The 20,224-nt window shown below is 34.5% G+C and overlaps 1 protein-coding gene across 1 annotated transcript in view; it reads left to right on the top strand.

The window, feature by feature from the left end:
- The window catches only part of RPGRIP1L (RPGRIP1 like), an 88,916-nt gene that overhangs the window by 18,562 nt on the left and 50,130 nt on the right, over window positions 1-20,224 (top strand). Inside the window, exons 7-13 of the mRNA XM_040633310.1 lie at window positions 3,917-4,022; window positions 6,166-6,312; window positions 7,621-7,694; window positions 13,436-13,575; window positions 18,545-18,651; window positions 18,957-19,007; window positions 19,689-19,868. Coding sequence (XP_040489244.1) covers window positions 3,917-4,022; window positions 6,166-6,312; window positions 7,621-7,694; window positions 13,436-13,575; window positions 18,545-18,651; window positions 18,957-19,007; window positions 19,689-19,868 — 805 coding nt within the window. The remainder of the gene's footprint in view (window positions 1-3,916; window positions 4,023-6,165; window positions 6,313-7,620; window positions 7,695-13,435; window positions 13,576-18,544; window positions 18,652-18,956; window positions 19,008-19,688; window positions 19,869-20,224) is intronic.

Below are 20,224 nucleotides of genomic sequence, written 5' to 3'. Positions count from 1 at the left end.
TCTCAGATTCCCACTACTAGTTGGAATCCATTAAACTTGATCTTCAAAATGATCCCTTTTAGAAAATCAGCCAGGCTTTCACTTCTTCCTGTCTCCAACCAGTCCTTGGGAGTGCCCCCTCCATTTTCGTAAGAGAGTGATTATATGCATGTAGAGTGCTTGACAGAACTGTTTCTCTCCATTCCTTGTGAGTATGAGAGTAAGAAAATATTGAGCTCTGATTTCTGTTTTGACCCACCATCACAAGAAAGGTATGATCCAGAGACAAATAAACATACACAGACAAATTTTTTCCTTTCTGCAATCTTAAATCAGGGATCATGATTTGCCCTTCAAATAAACTTTCCTCAGCTCTCTTAGTGAAGCTGATTCCATTTAATTTACTAGCAACCTTCTGTAATCTTATTCAGTAGTGTCACCTTGCTAGTGACTGTTATCTGTGGATCCCTAGTAAAAGCTATGAATGACCTACATTTACTTTTAACAATACACTTACAGAATGTCTGCCACTGTTGAAAAAAAGAAAATTACTGTAGACATGTTTTAAACCTAGGGTTGTTTTCAACCTTTTCCCCAGATTTAGTCAAGCTAAAACTATGATTCAAAAAGAGCCTCTCCATTCTGTCATAAATATTTTACTCAACTACTTTCCAGACTTTCATAGCCTAGCTTCTGTATTCTACAGCCTTCTTTTCTAAATGGTGTTAAATACTACATTATGATATTTTTGTCTCAAAAAATCAAGAGGCTTTCTTTAGCATTCATAATCTCTACTGGAACAAAGATTGAAATAGTGATGGGGGCTGAAGGGGGGGATATTGTGAGAGAGTTGTATGCCTGGGGAATGAAGTATAAGAAACTTTCACGGGAGGAAGGATTTTTGTTTCTCAAGATTTCGTATTAGACTATACATTACATAGCTCCATTGAAAGTTTTTCCTTCTCCAGTGTATCTGAGGTTTTAAGTTTCTGGATTTATTATGGCACCCAGTAGCAAAGCCGGAGTCAAGTGTTTTCAAGGCTTCCATTAGAAATTCCTTTTCCAGAGTTTATTGCTTGACTGTTTCCAATTATATGAGGGAAACTTGGCACATAGGTTGTTGAACTGGATTACTTTTTTCAACATAAAATCTAATTTATTTCAGTTTGTTTTTAATCTAGAGATGGGCCAACAACTCTTCCAATAGTTTTAGAAGATTTGATCATAATTCTAAATAATATGTCTATAAAAAAACAAGAAAAAGAAAAGAAACCGCATTTTCCAACTTAATTGTCCAAGGTTTTTTGCAAAATCCTTGTTGAAAAATTTGAGAAATTTATTTTTACAAAGCACATAATTAGACTGCTTGATATCTGTTTGCAGATCATTTCACCATGTGTAATGCAGCATGTATGAATTGTTGCATGACTGTCAGAGTTCATCTGAATGTTTTTACCATGGATCGTTCTTTCTGTTAGAACGTCATCATCCTGAAGATTTGATGTTCCCATCACTGTGCATGAAACAGAGCAAGAAAGCATGATGTGGTGGTCACTTAAAGCACTGCTTATAAAATTAGCCCCATCTCTATTCTTCAGAGAAAACCAACCTGAGGCCCTCCTCCTACTCCACAGAGGTCTAGGACCTAAGCACCGACTCTAGCCTCCATCACCCTCACATTCCTTGTCAGCTTTTTGTGACATTCCTTTCCCTCTTTTCCCTCTCAATCCACCCTTACTTTTTTTAATCATATTTCATCTATGAAGAATGTTGAGTCGATTGTCAGGTTTGAGACGATTTTCCATTGTACACCTTCCTAAAGGCCAGACCACATTTATCACAGTGTTGATTTTGATCTCTTATGTCTTAGCACTTCCAGCTGAACAGCCAGCCATCCTTTCCTTCCCACCATTACCCTCAAAAGTATCTAACCATAGGGGCACCTGGGTGGCACAATTTAGCATCCAGCTCTTGGTTTGGGCTCAGGTCATGATCTCAGGGTGTGAGATAGAGTCCTGCGTCGGGCTCCATGCTTAGCTCAGAGTCTGCTTCAGATTCTCTCTCCCTCTGCCCCTCCCACTCGTGTGCTCTTTCTCTCTCTCTCTCTCTCTCAAATCTTTTTTAAAAAATATCTAATCATAATAGTGACTCTTACAGATAAAGCCCCTAAAACTGACACTTGAAAATAATCATTAAAGACTTACAGCTGTTTCGTTATCCCAGATTAGGTGTACTCTCAAGCAAACTGACCTTATATTTAAAGGACCACATTATTTTTGTTGTTTTCTAATTACTACTGAAGTTATATTTGTACCCACCTGTTGGGCATTATTAGCATAAAATACTAAGTCACTTTTCTTGGCATTTTTGAAAAGTTTAATCTTCAGGGAGTTTAGGAAAATATTCAAGAAAACATTCACCAGGTAACGAAGATATATATATAATCTTAATATATATCTACTTGAAAATATTAAAATATTTTAAAATAAGATTAAAATGTCAGAGGTGACTGAAAATATAAGAAAAGATTTGAAATTATTTGAATAGCATTCTATCCTCCCATATCAATAACTGTCACTATTGAGTGGTCAAACCAAGTAATTCTGGGGAAAGCAGATTAAGTTGTATTTTGACTTCGGTTTATGTTAAAGTGAATATCTTCTTTATTAGACTTATGTAAAAATCTTTTCCCTTCATCGTGTAATTTTTTTAGTGAGTAAAGAGCATGCTATGGGGCCGAATCGTGAGTGTACTGCTGACTGTGTGCTCAGAACTACTAGATACCGTGTTTTAGACACATAATTATTTTAACATTGTGTTAAGACTGTATCCTGGGTAAGATCCAGGTTCTTGGACTTGTTTATCTTCAGTGTGAGGACAACTAACTGTCCGATGCCAAAATACAATGAACTTTCAAATATCAAAGAGGAAAATTAAGTATTTCAAGTCCTCAGCTGGTTTACAGATGTGTGAGCTTTGTAGTCCGTTTTCTGGTTCCAGTAGGGCATTGTGACAATTTTTCCAATATGTGTACACTAGATAAGTTTTGGAAGTAAAATTACTTACTTTCAATACTGAAATAAGTTTCTGAATTTAAGATTTTGATGTTTATTTTTTTAAAGAAATGAAGTCTAAAACTGAGCTTCACAATTTTTTAAATACTTTTGAATGTAAAACGTATTAAATTAAGGAGCCTTTCTCTGTTAGGTAAGTAAATGTCTTTTGAAAACGGGTATTCACTTAGATCTATGATTAACCTTTAACAAGATCTTCCTGTTAAATTCTACATTTGCTTTAATCTCAGTAGGGAAAATACAAACTACTATTGCAGCATATAGAGTTTCTACATACCCTGTGGACGTTAAATGATCTCTTACAGCTAAAGGCACATCTGCAACGTATTTAAATGCCAGCTTTGGGCATTATTAGTATAAAATGCTAAGTCACTTTTTTGGGAAATATTTTGAAAAGTTGAAACTCCAGGAGGAAACTCCAATAAATGGTAATCTTATGATACCATTTGTTTCAAGGGAGTGGTAGGAAGATGAGTGGCTGTCTTGCATATTTTTCTCTTAGGGAAAAAGTAGTATGATCGTCCTCCTTAAAGTAAGTATGAAGTTTGTTGCTGTGCTATAGACTGATGTCCTTTTGCACCATCTTTCAGGATGCTGTAAAAGGGTTTTAAGTGCATATTATCAGTTGTAGAGGTGACACAGGTCCTCAAATTTGAGTCTCCCTTCAAACTCTGAGAGTCTGCGAATTTATGAAATTTAAAGAACAACGATTGGTTGGTTTTAAATAATCTATCCTAAGTGTATAATAAACTGAAAACCTAGATAACATTCCAATGAAAAATTGTGATTCCACCAGATTTTTTTCTTTTGCCTTGCATTTTTTTTTTACTCTGTCTCTCATTTTCTTAAACACATTGTTGAAGGTCAAACATTCGGGACAATGTAGAAATGATTAAGCTTCATAAACAACTAGTGGAGAAAAGCAATGCTCTTTCAGTAATGGAAGGAAAATTTATTCAGCTTCAAGAGGTACTGTGATCATTTATTTTATTATGGTGATACATAGATACAAAGTTATCTTTGTGTATACATAGATACACTATCGAAGATAGTGTTTACGTTGTATTTTTTAAAATAGAATGGTCGTAACACTTAAAAGTTATTTTTAAAGATGCTCTTTTCCTTAAATGTGTATGACTTCACTTCATATATTATTTGTAATTTATAACTTAATGAGTAGAGAAATAACTGCTTGGAATTTTCATAAATATCTGTGTCATCTCAAAATAATAAACATATTTATCATAAATTATCTCATGCCAAGAAAATGTATTTTTAACTCCTTTTATCTGATTTCGTATGGGCACATAGCACCAAAGGGTTAGATGTATTTGCAGCTATCTTCAGTTATAAGCATTTCTGAGATATCCAAGATACATCAAGTTAAAAATACGAGTGATTAGGTTTTGCTCAATGTTTCTTTGATGTGTTTTGTTTTGTTTTGTTTTGTCACTATCTACCATTATCACAAAATATTTGAGCACCCATCATGTCAACTCTCAGTGTACTTATTTTAAATCTTGACTATTCAGGTTGACAATACTTGGGACTCTTCATCCCTATGGCTGCCTTAGGATTGTGGCCCCAGAGGAATTTGCCATCAGAAGATGCCTGTTTCTTGGCACTGCATAATTAACATAGGTTCTGGAATTAATGAACTCCAAAACATTCCAGATGAGCAGAATTCATATTAAGCAGTACTTTCTTTGAAGTACTGAGACAAGGAAAGCAGTAAATTGATGGAAAGCATAGGGTCATCTGAAGCCTAAATTTACTATTGAATTTGATAAATATTTTTAAAATGTGTTTTGGTTAGTGTTCCTGCAAGAACTCCTTAAATATGAAGTAATAACTGCCTTCCATATAAATATGAGGGTTATGATAGAAGAGGAATTGGAGAATGGAGACAATAGCACTGTCTGCCCATAGATAGAAGAGGGAGATTAAGAAAACATGGAGCTGAGGGCCATTTCGAACATGGAGAATTAGGAAAGGAAATAAAAAGTGAGCTTACATTTTTTTGTCACTTTGACCATTTTGACTTCCATATAACAGTGCTGCCATGTGTTTGTTCAGAGACCAACAAGGACAAGTGTCTGCCATGGCACAGGTTCCTCTTTGGGGGATTGATTTTGGGTAAAGGAAGATTTGAGAGGTTCAGGCCAACAGCTTCAATGAATGTAGGAAGCCCAGGAAAAGCTGGTAAAGATAGCGTGCTACGATAATACCAAGATTAACAAAAATTGAACTCAAGTTACTCAATAGCCATGTTTCTTATAAATGATTGGAGAACTTCAGTAGAACGTAAGTGATATTAATTAGCAGATGAGCCATTACATGTTATGGTTGTATGGTCTCTCTGAAAAGACTTTAGTATGGTCATCTTTTTATTTATTAAAAAAAAGCATGTGGCATTTTAGAACATAACTTTGAATTTAAAGCATATTCATAAAAGCCATTTTAAAAATTAAGAAATTGGGATGCCTGGCTGTTTTGGTCAGTAGAGGGTGTGACTCTTAATCTCAGATTGGTGAGTTCAGCCCCATGTTGGGCATAGAGATTTACTTAAAAATAAATAAATAAAAATAAAAATCTGTTTTAAAAAATTAAGACTTCAGTAACTATTTTACTGAATTGAAAATTTTAACCTAATTGTTTTAAAACAACCTCCTGTTAGGCTGTTTATGTGCTGTGGTGACGAATCCTTTCAAGTTTGATTAGCTATGGTCAGCATTTATTTTGACCCATGTGGCAGCATTTTTAGACAGCGTGTCCAACCACTGTAACCACAGCAGAAAGAAAAAAAAATGCTAAAACTAATTTATTCACTGGTCACTAATCAACCAGTCAAAAACTAGGAGGAAATAAAATAAAGGACAAGAAGTTTGCATTATGTGACTCTGTGCTAAGATAATCCTATATTTTTTGTCTCTAATCATACGCTTAGGTCAAGAGCGTCTCCATGGACAAGTAGCACATGTACATTGTTTGTGAGGTGAAGAATAAACTGTATAATGTGAGCTTTAGGAGTAAATTCACTTAAAAATTGTAATCACTTATCTAACACAGAATCCAAAATTAATTTCGAAAAGATTTTCTTTTTGTTTTTTAGAAGCAAAGAAGTCTCCGAATCAGCCATGATGCCTTGATGGCAAACGGAGATGAGCTAAATAGGCAACTCAAAGAGCAGCGTTTAAAATGCTGCAGTCTGGAGAAACAATTACATTCCATGACATTTTCTGAAAGAAGAATAGAAGAGGTAAGCTCCCAAAAGTCGATTAGCCATTCCTTGCATTAAAACTTCTGTCACTGTTTCAAAAAAGTAAAACAGAGACATTCCAAAGAGTACGTTTATTTAAACATCCTAAACTACATAAATGGGGCTTTGAGCACAGCAAAATATAGTCAGTTTGTTAGATGCATGCCAGCTTGGTGCCTAAAACTACTTGCAAACGTGCTGGTAACCACGGTTTACCTGAAGAATGGACTCTTGAGGAAAAAGAACATATAACATTTTGCAACTTACCTGTGGAACTTAACTTTCTCAGCCTTAACATCTCATTAGCCATTTGAGATACCAAGACCACGTTAGATGAATACACATCTGTTTCTGAGGAGAAGGCTATTCTGTTCTGCAAAAGCAGCAGTTCTGTGAAATTATTCCATTTTTTTCTAGGAAGTTGTTTGAAAACTCATCTTTCTATTATTGTTGCTACTCCTGTCTCCCAGCTAGCACAGTTTCTTTCTGTCGTCTTTTAAACTTGTTCTTAAAGAGAATGGCAATGAAATGAGATGCCTACATTCTGTTCTGATCTTTAGAGAGTCCTTACTGTGTCTCAAACTAGCATCAAAAGGGAATTATGAACATGGAAATGAATTTTAAGAGTACTGACTCACGGGAAAAGGTTGTAACTACAAAATATACTGGTGAATAAAACTTAAACATGAATGCTAGGAATAAATACAGAAAGCTGCATTGTAGTCATAAAGCTATAATGGTTATCCTGAGTTTATTTCTAAAAATATTCATTAGGATAAAACAAGGTATACTATTTTATTCATTCATTTATTTAAAAGATGTGCTACTGGCTCTTTGTAAATTCCAGGTAATGTAAGAACTTGTGTCTTCAGAATGAATTGTGATTGACTCAATTTGTTTGAACCACAAACTAAAAGAAAAGTTAATCCTTTTATTTTTTATGGGCCAATTGGAAATTAATACAAAATGAATATAATGATGGAATTCATCAGGGAGGGAAGTAAAAAATATTATGTTTCCCAGACTTCATAGCAAACTTTTAACACATTCTTTATTGAGTTTTGGCACATGTCACCATAAAGCAATGCATACGTTTCTACTAAATTAAAACAGAAATATTAATTTCATGTTTACTTAACAACTTGGAAAAAACCAATGCTAAATAAAATACAGACAATAAAAGTTGACTAGTTAGCAGCTGCAATTTAGAAGTCAAGACTAAAACATCTTAGCCTCCTCTTGTGTTATTTTACCCCCGTGTGGTTTTATTTGATAAGTATCTAATGTGTCATATTCTTTTCATTTTAGCTGCAGGATAGAATTAATGATTTAGAAAAGGAACGGGAACTTTTAAAGGAAAACTACGATAAACTGTATAACAGGTAAATCATGATTACATGTGTTCTCTCATTCTCTTGTTGGAGATCTTTTATATTAAAGCAGTGGGTGTCAGAATATCTAATATTGATTAAAAAGTTAGCACTGGATGATTGCAAGAAATATATATGTGTTATAAAAGAAAAATAAGGTTTTTTTAGGCACCGGTAAAAAGTTCTTTAGGCTGAGCAGTAGTCTATGACTAGAAAACCATATTACTTTGTTGCCAGTAACAACTGCTATTACCATTTATTGACTGTAGACTGGAAGCAAGCAGGCACTGTGCTAAATGCTTTTTCATACATTATTATAAATTTCTCACAACAACCTGGAAATGTAGGTTTTGTAAATGCCCATTTTGCAGACAATGAAAATAAAACAGAATTAAGTAACTTGCCTACACTCTTAAAGCCGTGAAGTGATAGAGCTTGTATTTGCACTTCTTTTGGTCTCTCCAAGCCCTGGTCTCTTCCACGGGACTACCTGGCCTATTAGCCGAGAGCGATTCCCTTGGTGGAAAACAAAGGTGTGCACTTACAGTTATCTCTGTTCCTTATAAAAAGAAAGACAAGTATCTTTATCTCAAGATAAATTTATTTTATCTCTAGAAGTAATCTCTACACCCAACGTGGGGCTCAAACTCACGACCCGAGCTGAAGAGTCACACACACGTCCAACCAAGGCAGCCAGGCACCCTTCAAGATAAATTGTACAGAGCTACTTCAGTTTTGTCTTTTAATCTACTTCATAGTGATGGCATTTTAAAAATTAATCCCTTCTGATAACGTTAGAAACAAAATTCTACACCACCACTAAGCTTAGTTAAGCAGTACAGATATCTGTGTGTGTGTTTGTGTCTGTGTATACGTGTGTATTTTTAAGTCTTTTCCGTATACAATAACTGATAAAGGATAAATACAGTTTTACATGTAAGTAAATTTAATATGTATAGGAAGATATATGTTAGAGCTGATATTCAACAGTGCTTCTATTGATCATATTCTGAACCATCAGAATAGCCATCTGATGACGTGCAGACACACCTGTTTTTAACTGTATGTTTTGGATGTTTTGTAAACTAAATTTACATGTTATAAATTAAATCATACCTAAAGAGCGTAGGTTTAGGCTTTTATTTATTTTTGCTTTGAAAAGATACCTAGGTTATTGTTCGACATCAGTCCAGTGGCACGGATCATCTCTGTTGTTTACCTACTGCTGTTGATTATCTTTGCACAGTGGCTCATTTTATTAAGAGTTACCGATAGCAGATTCAGACATCAGTCAAAATAGTATCTGGGGCTCTGCAACAAGGATAGGCTGGCTGAAACTCTTTATGTGGGATCTGCCTTGGACCCCTTCCAGCCCATTTGGCTCTATTTGCTTTGTTCTGGCATCTTTCTCATCAGCTCCAATTAATTTTACTTAAAGCATTTATTATGCTTCCTGTTTTATATTTTCATTTCTGTAGAACAAAACAAGGTTTATATTGATATATAACTAAGTAGTAGTTATGGGTTTGAAAATTCCAAATTTCAGTATATAGATCACACAACCACTGCATTGTAGGGCAGAGAAAATGATGTTGTCCCCATATTTTAGAAATGAGGGAACTGAGGCTCAAGAAAAATTGAGACTTGTACAGTCACATGGCGTTGCTGAGACTTCAATATAGGACCCAAACCCAATTCTTTTGACTCTAAAGCTTGAATTTTTTTCACTGTGCTTCCCTATCTCTCTGATTTTAATTTCACAGGAAAACTGATTCTGTGGAAGGGAAATGTTCATGGAATAATAGAACTACCATACATTCAGAAACTTTTATTGATTTATATTTATCTTCAACATCTTGTAATTTCAAATAATTTAACATGGTCTTAATACAACAAAATAGGTGCCATTTGGCCATTACTTATACATTTTCTACTTCCCAATTTGAGGATTTACTGAACATACCTTCTGGGAATAGAAAACATTAAACTTAGCTGGGAATAATGCATAAATGGAATTTTGAGAGAGACATGTTTTTCTCATATTTACTTTATCACCATGAAACTTTATCTCTTCATATTAGAAGATGATCTGAGAGTGTAAATCTGACTTTGAAGGGTTTTTTTTAATGTTTTATGCTTCAGCTACATTTTTTTCCTGTCACATTAAAAACAGACTTCATTATGCTGCCTATACTTGAATTTTGTGTGAGATATATGGAAGTAAATGCGTGTAATAAGTGTCAAAATATTTTGTGTCAAAAAAAACTTAATGTCACTTCAGCACAAAACCCAGCAAGCACACATGATAGCAAATAGAGCTATAAAATTCTCTAATACAAATTTTTAATATATATTATGTTTTCAGAAGCAGAGTTGGAGAAACTTCTACAAAAATCATCGTGGTCCTTAAGATTCTTTACAGCTTTTGTGTTTCATGGCACTGTTACTCATCATTGCCAACAACAAGTGCTCATCAAAAACTAAATGAATTTTACTCCCTGTTTGGTTAGTCATAGTGATAGCATGTCTTTTTTAAAGGAGAGCATTTGTTTGTTATTCAAAATTGGCTAGTTTTCAGGAGAAAAATATGATTTGCAGATTACATTCTCATCTTCCTTTTCCAAATGAAATTTTGAATGTGTTTATTACTTGACATATGACATATTAGAGAATCATCTGGTAAGATAAAACCCTCATGTTAGTATTTGGTCTGAGCTTGTTTTAATATGCGGGAACATTTTTGATACAATGCCAAGAAATAAGTATAACTTTAAGAAATATTCCATTTAAAAATTCAGAATAAACTTTCTGCAGTTAAATCTGTGTGGTCAGAGAGAAATTTATATTACAGTATTGTAAAGCTGTGTCCCATTTTTGAAGTTAGTGGAGTTTTGGGGTGGTGTAACTGATGAATACAATAGTCCTTCCACTATAGTATATATGTATAACCCGGAAAACAGCAGAATGTAGGTTTCACCACCCCTTTGGAACCTCCCTCCCACCACCACCCAATTCAGGATGGTCAATTTGGGATAGGATCCAGAGAATCTGATAGAGGTGACTTTAAGGTATTAACTCCCTGAGAGACAGTAATCTAATACCTACTTTAAAGAAGAGTTGGTCTAGTTTTTGAAGATGGTATTAACCCTTTTAAGAATTGGTTTTTGCTATGTAATTAGTAGTCATCTATTATCCAGAATTTAATGGAGTACTGCTGACCACCATAGACTCTCTGGGGTCTATTTCTGGAGAGTGAGCACCTGTGCCCTGCAGTCCTCTAGGAATCGTGAAAGCTCATGTGATCAAATAGGAGCACTTTGTACTTCCCAGAAATCAAATTGAGTACATGGGGAGCATCATTTTCTTTCAGTAAGTGAAGTATCCCAAGTAAATACATATTTAATTTCCGTTAGGTCCTAACTAAAGCACCTATGGATTTCTTTGTGGGTGACTTAGCGCTTAGTCTTCCCTCTCTCTCACATTAGGGTGCCCTTAGACACTGGAATACATGGAATTTTTTCTGTAAGAAAAAAGGCCTTGGGGTGGAGATGAATTCTTCAGCTCTTATTTCTGCCTGATCATGTTGTAGTTCAGCTGTGTGTATGCTGACCCACGCCTGCCAGTGGCCATGCCAGTGACCACAGGCACCAATGGGCATTCGACTGTAGATTGACATTTTCTCACTTCTGCAACAGACTGTAATAATGAAATGTGCACACAAACCAAGTATGATTCCCCCCCTCCAGTTGTCACTGTAGGCAATATACAAAAACATTTTCATGAATAAAAGGTTCTCAAAGACTGTTCTCATATGCAGATTTAATCATGTACACAGCCTTTACAAAGAAAATGGAGCCAGATGTGGTTCACCATTTATAGTTACACAGATGGCTCCAAGCATACAGGAATACAGTAAATTCAAAAGGAATTCCTCATGAAACTCCACTGGAATGTAATCCTAAATTTAGAGGGAAGATAGCAGTAGACTAAATTCAGATTGACTTATGCTGATTTACACTAGTATTTTGTGGGTTTGGAAAAACCAGGCTGCTAAATTGTTCTTAATTTAAACACATACAGTTTCTGATGTTTCTGCCAGATTAACTGTTGGTGATCTTTTTGCTGGTACTAATGCTATTGGAACACTACTGTTTCTAATTTTTGGCGTCTGATATAATGTATAATTGTGCCTATTTCATCATGCTAATTTTTTTTCCGGGTAATACATGTTTTTAATAATACAAGACACACACACACACACACACGTGTGTGTGTGTGTGTGTTTGGTTTACATAATTTGACCAGACACAAAAATCGTATTTGTTCTTTATTTTAAAAACTGAAAATGTAAAAGAATATTCTTTAATATTTAAAGTACATACTTTGTTTGGATTTCATGTAAGTCTAGGTAATTGTACCTCTGATAAAATTAACTTAAAATATTGGTATATAGGTCCATGCATTTCTCAGGATTCCATATGTGAAATGAGAACATTGATAGAAGAAACAGATGTCATATTTAGAGAAACTTCTAGAATTCCATTTTTTTAAGTTCGTATTATTTTAAATGCAATAAAAACATTCAAAATGTAAAATAGACACACAATTCTTTTCCTCTGAAAGCTATGCCTCCCAGAAAAGTATCTCTTTTGGAATAAAACCTCGAGACTAACTAGGAGCAACATTAAGGGCAATTTTCAGTAACAAGTTTTTCTTCCATTTACTTCATCATCAGTAGAAAACCAGGTTTTATAAATTTTTGTTTCATTTACCAGGTTTAAAATAAGGAGAAGGGTCAAAGCTGCTGATAATTATTCAGTCATAGCAAGCTTCACAGATAATAGTTTTCTGCTGAAATACAGATCAAGATCAGTTTTTCCAAAACCTGGCTATCACCTGGGGAAGCTTTATAAAACTATGAATTCCTGGGCCCCAGGACCTTCATTCTTAAATCTCCCTGAGTGTTTTTAGTGCAGCTGGTCTAGCACCAGTGTTTAGTTGATCAGCGTTCGGGAGCTACTGGCTTAAATGAATACTGGGATTTCATCATTAGTAGATTGTAACGGGAGTTTAAACTGCTACACTTTCACTGAGGAATAACATTTCTGTCTTCATCCTTCTTACCAGGGTGTTCTCGCTGGGTTTTCATCCCAGTCGTGTTACAAGTAAAACTCTGTTTTTAGCCGGTTATTGCTGTTTGTGTTTTAGGATAAAAAACTACATTATCAGTACTTCTTTGCAGCAGAATTACTTCTTCGTCGTTCAGTGTGCTATCATTTCCTGGCCAGAATTTTGTGACTGTGTTATTAGCACAGACTCAGTAGAAGTTTCAGATTCTGAGAGTGCAGATCAGGTGGTGAGCCCCTCTTCTCTGTATTAAGAGGGTTTGTATGTGGGAGAGAAGAGTTTTATCCGAAGCCGATGCCTGAGGTTTGCATTTGCAGATTCCTCTGGAGTATGTACAGTATCTGAATTCCTTTCCTAGTCCCACAAAAGCTGCACACTGCCAACTTTTCTGACTGTAGAGCTCTAAATTAAGGCCAGTTCCTTTGCTCATCCCACAAACCCTTTCATGTTTCCTAACCGCAGCCTGAGAAAGGCGCCTCGGTTTCAACAGCAGCAGACCAGCATATGTTTACTTAATTCCTAAGACATGATGACAGTGGTCTCTGTGCCACTAAAAGCTTTTCTCTTCGTATTTTCGGTCGAAGCCGATTTCCAGGCTCTCCTTGCATGTCACGTGTGTTTTGCAGTGCCTTCAGTGCTGCCCACGAAGAGCAATGGAAGTTAAAGGAACAGCAGCTGAAAGTACAGATCGCTCAACTCGAGACTGCCTTAAAATCTGACCTAACAGACAAAACTGAAATCCTTGACAGATTCAAAACCGAAAGAGGTACATATAGAGCAACTACTGACTTATTCATTTCCGACATCTGTGTTACTCATTGTTATTCACGGACTCAGCGCGCATTGTGGCATCTACTGTTTTGCCAGGCACCTTGCTCCATACAGGGGACATGGCTCGTATTAACAGCCCTCCACTTTCGTGAGTTTATTGGTCACTCAAAATTTCCATTTACTCAGCCGAGCAGATATGCCAAAGGAGTTATTCTTTCATCAGAGATACTTTTATTCACGTTGCCTTTCATTTTTTGTTTTGTTTGGTTTTGTTTTCCTAAATGTCGAGCCTTTCTGTATTCAGCAGTCAACAAGCATTTATTGAGGCACCAGTATGTGCTAGGCACTGTTCGAAGTCCTGCGGGATACAGCAGTGAGTAAAACAAAGGCCTTGCCCTCATGCAACATAAATTCAATAGGGAGAAACTGACAATAATTAAACAAATATGCAACGTGTCAGTTGGCAGCAAGTGCGGTGGGAATAAAAACAAAGCAGCGTGATATGACAAGAGTAGCAGAAGTAGTTGCCTGCTAGTTTTGATAGGTCGAACGGGGAAGATCTCTTGTGATAATGAGATGTCTAAATCTACTCTGTGACAGTGAACTTAAATACCAGGAAGACTTGTCAAGATGTCCCTGCTAAAATAATAATCATTAATAAGTTTCAAGTATGAGTCACAGACCTCACCCTTCTCATCTCATGGAAATAAAATAATTATAATTAAAGTAGATGTCTGATTTACTAGATTATACACACAAATGCACAACAGGGGAATTGAATTATTTGTTTCAAATGTTGTATCTGTGGCTCATCCACTTCATAAACCAAGTGATGTGATAATAAGGTTGCTTCTTTTGAACATTTGCAATTCTGTTGCAGGAGAGCATTTCAAAGTTTAATGCAGGCTCAGGTAAAAAATAAAAATTACATATCTAGTCAGTACTCTGTGTATCGATTTAGATCACAATGCCATATTTTATGAATTATAAGAGGGATTTTTTTTCCCCCATTTTGATCTCTGAAATTGGGATGGATCTTATAAATGGTAACATTTTAGAATTATGGTCTGACCTTTTTTAATATTTTAAGAAGTCTGAAATCAGAACACTTCTTAAAATCAATGTAGTCTTAATTTCAGTGAAACACACACATGCAGTATTTATTTACCAAGCGATTGACTTTTGTGAAAAATTATTTATGAATTTTTCTTGAGAATATTGTGAGGAGAATAAGATGGTGACATGATTTGTGACTGGTTTTGATATCAAAGATACATAGTTCCTGATTTTCATGTGATACTTAACAGAGTGCTTTTGTTTAGTAGTTGCTCAGTAAATCCTTGTTGACTGAAGGAAGCAGAAGTGCTCTATATTCCCTCTCTCTTTTCCAAAGACAAATATAAACTGCTCATTCTCAAAGGAAGAGAAATGGGAGGGGGGGGACAACTGTCTTACTTCTATGCTTTCTGTATTTCCCTAAATATTAAAAATTCTAAAACTCTTTATCTGTAAACATCCGAATTGGTCTCTGGAAAGAAACTCTTAAGGGGATAGAATCTAGGTGATCTTTTTTTAAAACCTATCTGTTGTTGAATTAATTCCCAAGGTTCTTTTAAATGATTAAAACTACAGTTGCTAAGTTATTTTAATCTACCATGAGTCCATTCCTCATCTTTTTTTTTTACCAGTTTTTATGACTTTGGATTTTTTGAATGATTAAAAATAATTCATATATAACCATTTTAAAAAGTCCAATAAACAAACAAAAAAAAAATTCTAAAAGTCACTCGATCACAGAACCACAAGATAATCATTATTAATATTTTTATCTGTGTCCTTCCAGAGTTGTTTCTACATGCATGGACAGTTTTATAATGTGCTTTTTTACTTATTATGAAATCGTTCCTTGAGTATAAATGTAAATCCACATCATCATCATTTATAGTGGCTGTCATAGTTTTCCATGTGAGGGTGTACCAAAGATTGTTTAACAATCTTCTGTGGATGAGTTTTTAAATAGTTTCAGCTTTTTTAAGTATCATAAACATCTTTCTGCACAAATCTTTACACTTTTATTCGTTTGTTTTCTCAGGAAAAATTGCTGGAACTGAATCTTTTTAATACAATTGTTATTTTAGTTATTTTGCTTGACTATCTGAAATTTATAGATCTAATGATTTAGATTTGGGAGTTTTTTGTGAAAATGTTACAATAGATCATAAGAAAAATATTACAGCCTTGAACCATTTTTTTCCGGGGAAATACTAAACAAAAAAATTGAAATTATCTATATAAGGAAGTCTTTTAATATTTCAAAAGTTCCTTTTTGCATTACAGATTTTGAAATTGTTTCATTTTACTTTGAAGTCTCTTCACACATTTACCTTTTCATGTATCAAGTGTTCTTTGCCAGAAGATGTTTCCCTGGGTTCTTAGAGTCATTCATCTAACTGGCAAATTATTTTTAGAGAATACTCACCTCTTTATTCAAGGTACAAATTAGTTTCAGATTGTGTGAATATGTGGGGGAAGGATATGTAAATGCAGTTTGCATTTGGTTAATGCTTAAATTAACTGCATGTGTTTAAAGGCCCTGCTTTTGAAAGTTCCTTTCTATCTTTAGCTGAAATGCATAATTCAGCATAATGCATATGGTTATATTGATCACAGCTGAAGATATTAGCACAAAGGAGCTCTGAAAATTGTTTAGTTGAATTGTTCTCTGCACTCTGCTTATTAATGGTGTGCTTGAAGAACATAATTTTAAAAGAGTAAAATGTTATCTCATTTGAATAAAATGCTGTTTAGCTTAACCTGCTTTTTGTTAAATCATAAGGTAAGGAGGTTATTTTTCATCCTGTACAGAATGCTTTGATTTTTTCATATTATAATTCAGCAAGTCTATCTCTTCTTTGAACTATAACGTCTCCGTGCTTTTGAAAGAGCCAGGAGTTCTATCCCCAATAAACAGTTTGAGAAAGGAAAAATATTGTGGATAATTCTACATAAAATTTAGTAGAGAGAAAGGTACTGGTATTCAGGATGTCTTCTCCTACTAATAAGTTATTTTCCCACTAATAATGCCTTAGTTTTAAAAAGATAATGAAACGGGGACATTGTTGTAGAAACAGAAACCAACAAAGGAAGAAACATTTGAATAAGTTTGTTTATACCTACTAGCATATCATTCTTAGGACCCTGCTCTGAAATACTGAAAGAATAGAAAAACTAGAGCATAAAAGTAGAAATCAAAATACACTGTGTCTGGATGAAGGTCAAGTAGTCATGTCCTTTACCCTTTACCTCATTCTCACAACCCATACATTTCTTCCAGGCCAGAGAAGGAAATTATATCGTCCTCAAGACCTTTGGTTTTACATGTTTCTTACTGTATTTACCTTCTTTCTGTTACCTGACCATTCCTCTCTATAGAGTTTTTAATCTAATCAACATAAAATACAGCGTTCCGCATTCTTATTCTACTGTGTAACCAAAGAAGTCGTTTATCTCCTCTACAAATTCATATTTATTATTAATCCTAATTTTTCATTTAAAGACAGGTATTTGACCTTACCTTCAAAATTTCCAAATACTGTTCACATTTGGAAACTCTCTCATTTAGGTCACCAAGTATTAGCAATTTATACTGTAGTATAACCTTTTAACCTTTCATCAATAAGATAAAAAATGTTTATATATTTGATATTAAAATGTCTCTGCATACCCTAGAGTCACATTTTTTTTCCTTTTTAATTTGCCAGGAAATGTGTGACATTAAAAATATCCAAATTTAGTCCCTTTCTTCTTAATTGTGTAATTTACGATTTTCATTTACATGTAGCATTTATAGCTTGGGAACACAAAGCATTATAAAAGTCAGAAACGTATTTTTGCATAAAATGCATTCAGTGTGCAAATGTATTCATGTAAGGAATTCTTGGCAAGTGTGTTGGCTTGCTTTTTTTTTAAGAAATGGAAACAAAAATCTATAACTTGAGGACTTTTGATAAACACAAATCTTTGAAAATAGGATGAGATTAGTGGAGACACTTTGGATGACATGGTTTAGAGTTAGGCTACAGGGAGCCAAAAAGGATACTTGACCCCCACAACGAACTCTGTTGAAGAGTATGCTTAACAACTTGAGACTAAAGAATAGATTTGTTAGCTAGCTTTTTTTTTTCTTTTAAGTTAAGCATATGTTTAATGCAGGGAGCAAAAAATTAGTCTCTTTATGGATTTACTGTCTTCTGTAGCTCTACTCTGTGCTCTTGCTTGTGGATTTGGGGGAAAGAGTGCCCAGGCGAACGTAACCTATCTCTACTCCTTAACAAGAGCTCTGAGTACATGTCCTACCAATTAACAGCACGAACTCAATGAATAAAGAGCACACGTGAATTATTACTGATGCTACCATGCACTGGCCGAGAATCCATTTCTTCTATCTTAACAGATTTGTTCAAAGTGTGGTTGATTAAAATTATGGGTTTAGTTATTACCAGAGAAATTATGTTGTTTTAATAAAAAGACTTTATGCTAAATTGGGAAAAGAAAACTTAAGGAAGTCAATTGAAACACTAAAAGACAAAAAAAAAATTTTTTTTTTTGCATGCCTTTCGGGACCCTTAATAAGTAAGTAAAAATCATAGATTTAGAAACATATTTTCTTAGGTATTTAGATAGAATGTTCCTTTGAAGTCCCAGAGGCCACAATTTCCTTATATTAATACTGTGAACTTGTCTTCAGTTTTTGATAAGCAACTGAATCATATGGTAGACACATGATGGTGTTCGTTTGTTCCTCGTTCTCTCACTGCCTTTGTCTAGGTGCTGGCACAATTTCCTCTCTGACCAGAGTAATACTAGTTCGAGCTTGGTGTGTATCAGGAATTAAATTAATTTTAAACGTGTTCTTATGCCTCATGCTCTCTTACCTTTCTCATTGTGTCAACTTTATTTTTAAGACCAAAATGAGAAACTCGTTCAAGAAAACAGAGAACTACAATTACAGTATCTGGAACAAAAGCAACAACTTGATGACCTTAAACACCGCCTCAAGTTTTACAACCAGGTGAACGATTTTCTTGTTTAGGAAATAGTCGCCAAATTTTTATCTCAATATTTTATGCTCAGAGGAAACTATACTACAAAGCAAAAGAGTACAAATGTATTACTTAGTTTCTTAATTCATGGCTATTAGGCAGCTTACATTTCAGGGGGAGATTCTGAATAGTTGGAATGTCTCTTACACTTCGTTTCTTAATTCATGGTATCAGGCAGCTTATGCTCCATGAGGATAATCTGCATAGTTGGAATGTCTCTTGTACTTAACATTAATATCTCATTGTGAGCTTTTACTTACTCTGTCTTTTGCAGGAGAGTGATATAAATGCTGATGAACTGAGTGAAGCTCTCCTGCTTATAAAGGTAACTTTCTGAACTTCACCATGAATTTCATGTCTACATATAACTGTTTCAGCATTATGATGACCCTTGTCTATAACCCTTATACTTGGAGAATGAATTATTCAGGAAAGTGGTCAGGTGACATTTAGTTACGGCATATACATATTTCATAATGACATCAAAATTACATTAAGATAGACCTCAAAATCTCTTATTTAAAGCACTTTCTCCAACTGTAACAAACGTTTCACTTTTACATGCCTCACTATAAAACTAATCAATAATTTTCTGTCCTAAGAGACGTTGGTACACCCTATTATCTTAAATAAAATATTGAATTATAAATGTTATCAGAATATTTTTCAGTTCTAGGATATTCTGTTATTTATAAGAAGACACAAGAAAATACATTTCTTTCCCTTTAGATCAACACAGTGTAGCTTTTAATCAGTTGAAGAAATGGAAATAAATGTACATGATTCTTCTCTATGTCATGAAGTCATAAACTGTTTTTTTAATTCTCTGTAATTGTTCCAAATGTCTATCCAAATATATTTTATGTATCAGCATTGTTTTATTCCTGATGGAAAATGGAAATATATCTGTTTTCAATTAATGATTGTTCCTTACTATATCTATATTAATTCACATGATTACATTTTAGAAACTCTTATTTCAGTAATAAAACATGTTTTGTTTTAGGCTCAAAAATCACAAAAAAATGGAGACCTTTCCTTTTTAGAGAAAGTAGACAATAAAATTAACAAAGATCTAGAACGTTCCATGAGAGAGCTACAAGCAACTCATGCAGAAACAGTGCAAGAACTTGAAAAGACGCGAAACATGCTAATTATGCAACATAAAATTAATAAAGATTATCAGGTAATGTGCTCCACGAAGGCGAGAGAATAGGCTTCCTATGATCTTCTACTGATGATTTACTTTTCTAAGCAGTATTATGTATCATCATCTGTTATAATCTCTTATCATGTATTACCACATGTCTGGAATTTGGCCTTGTAACTAGGTGCTTAGAGTGTAAATAGTAAATAGTTTAAAAATAAATAATTTTTTTAAAGGCCCTGGTGTTCGAGCAGAAACTGTGGCCATGAATTCACCTGTGCTGGTATTAGCACATTCTGCAAATGCATTGTAGCTATCCTGCCACAACCACATGTTATCTTAGCCTTTAACAAACAGGAAAATCACCTCCATGAAAAGGAATCTGGGGTTTTGTT

The sequence above is a fragment of the Ursus maritimus genome, unplaced genomic scaffold (assembly GCF_017311325.1).
Source record: "Ursus maritimus isolate PB19 unplaced genomic scaffold, ASM1731132v1 scaffold_19, whole genome shotgun sequence".
Taxonomy (NCBI): Eukaryota; Metazoa; Chordata; class Mammalia; order Carnivora; family Ursidae; genus Ursus; species Ursus maritimus.
Note: the sequence above shows the minus strand (reverse complement) of the source record. Positions and strands in the feature narration are given on the sequence as shown.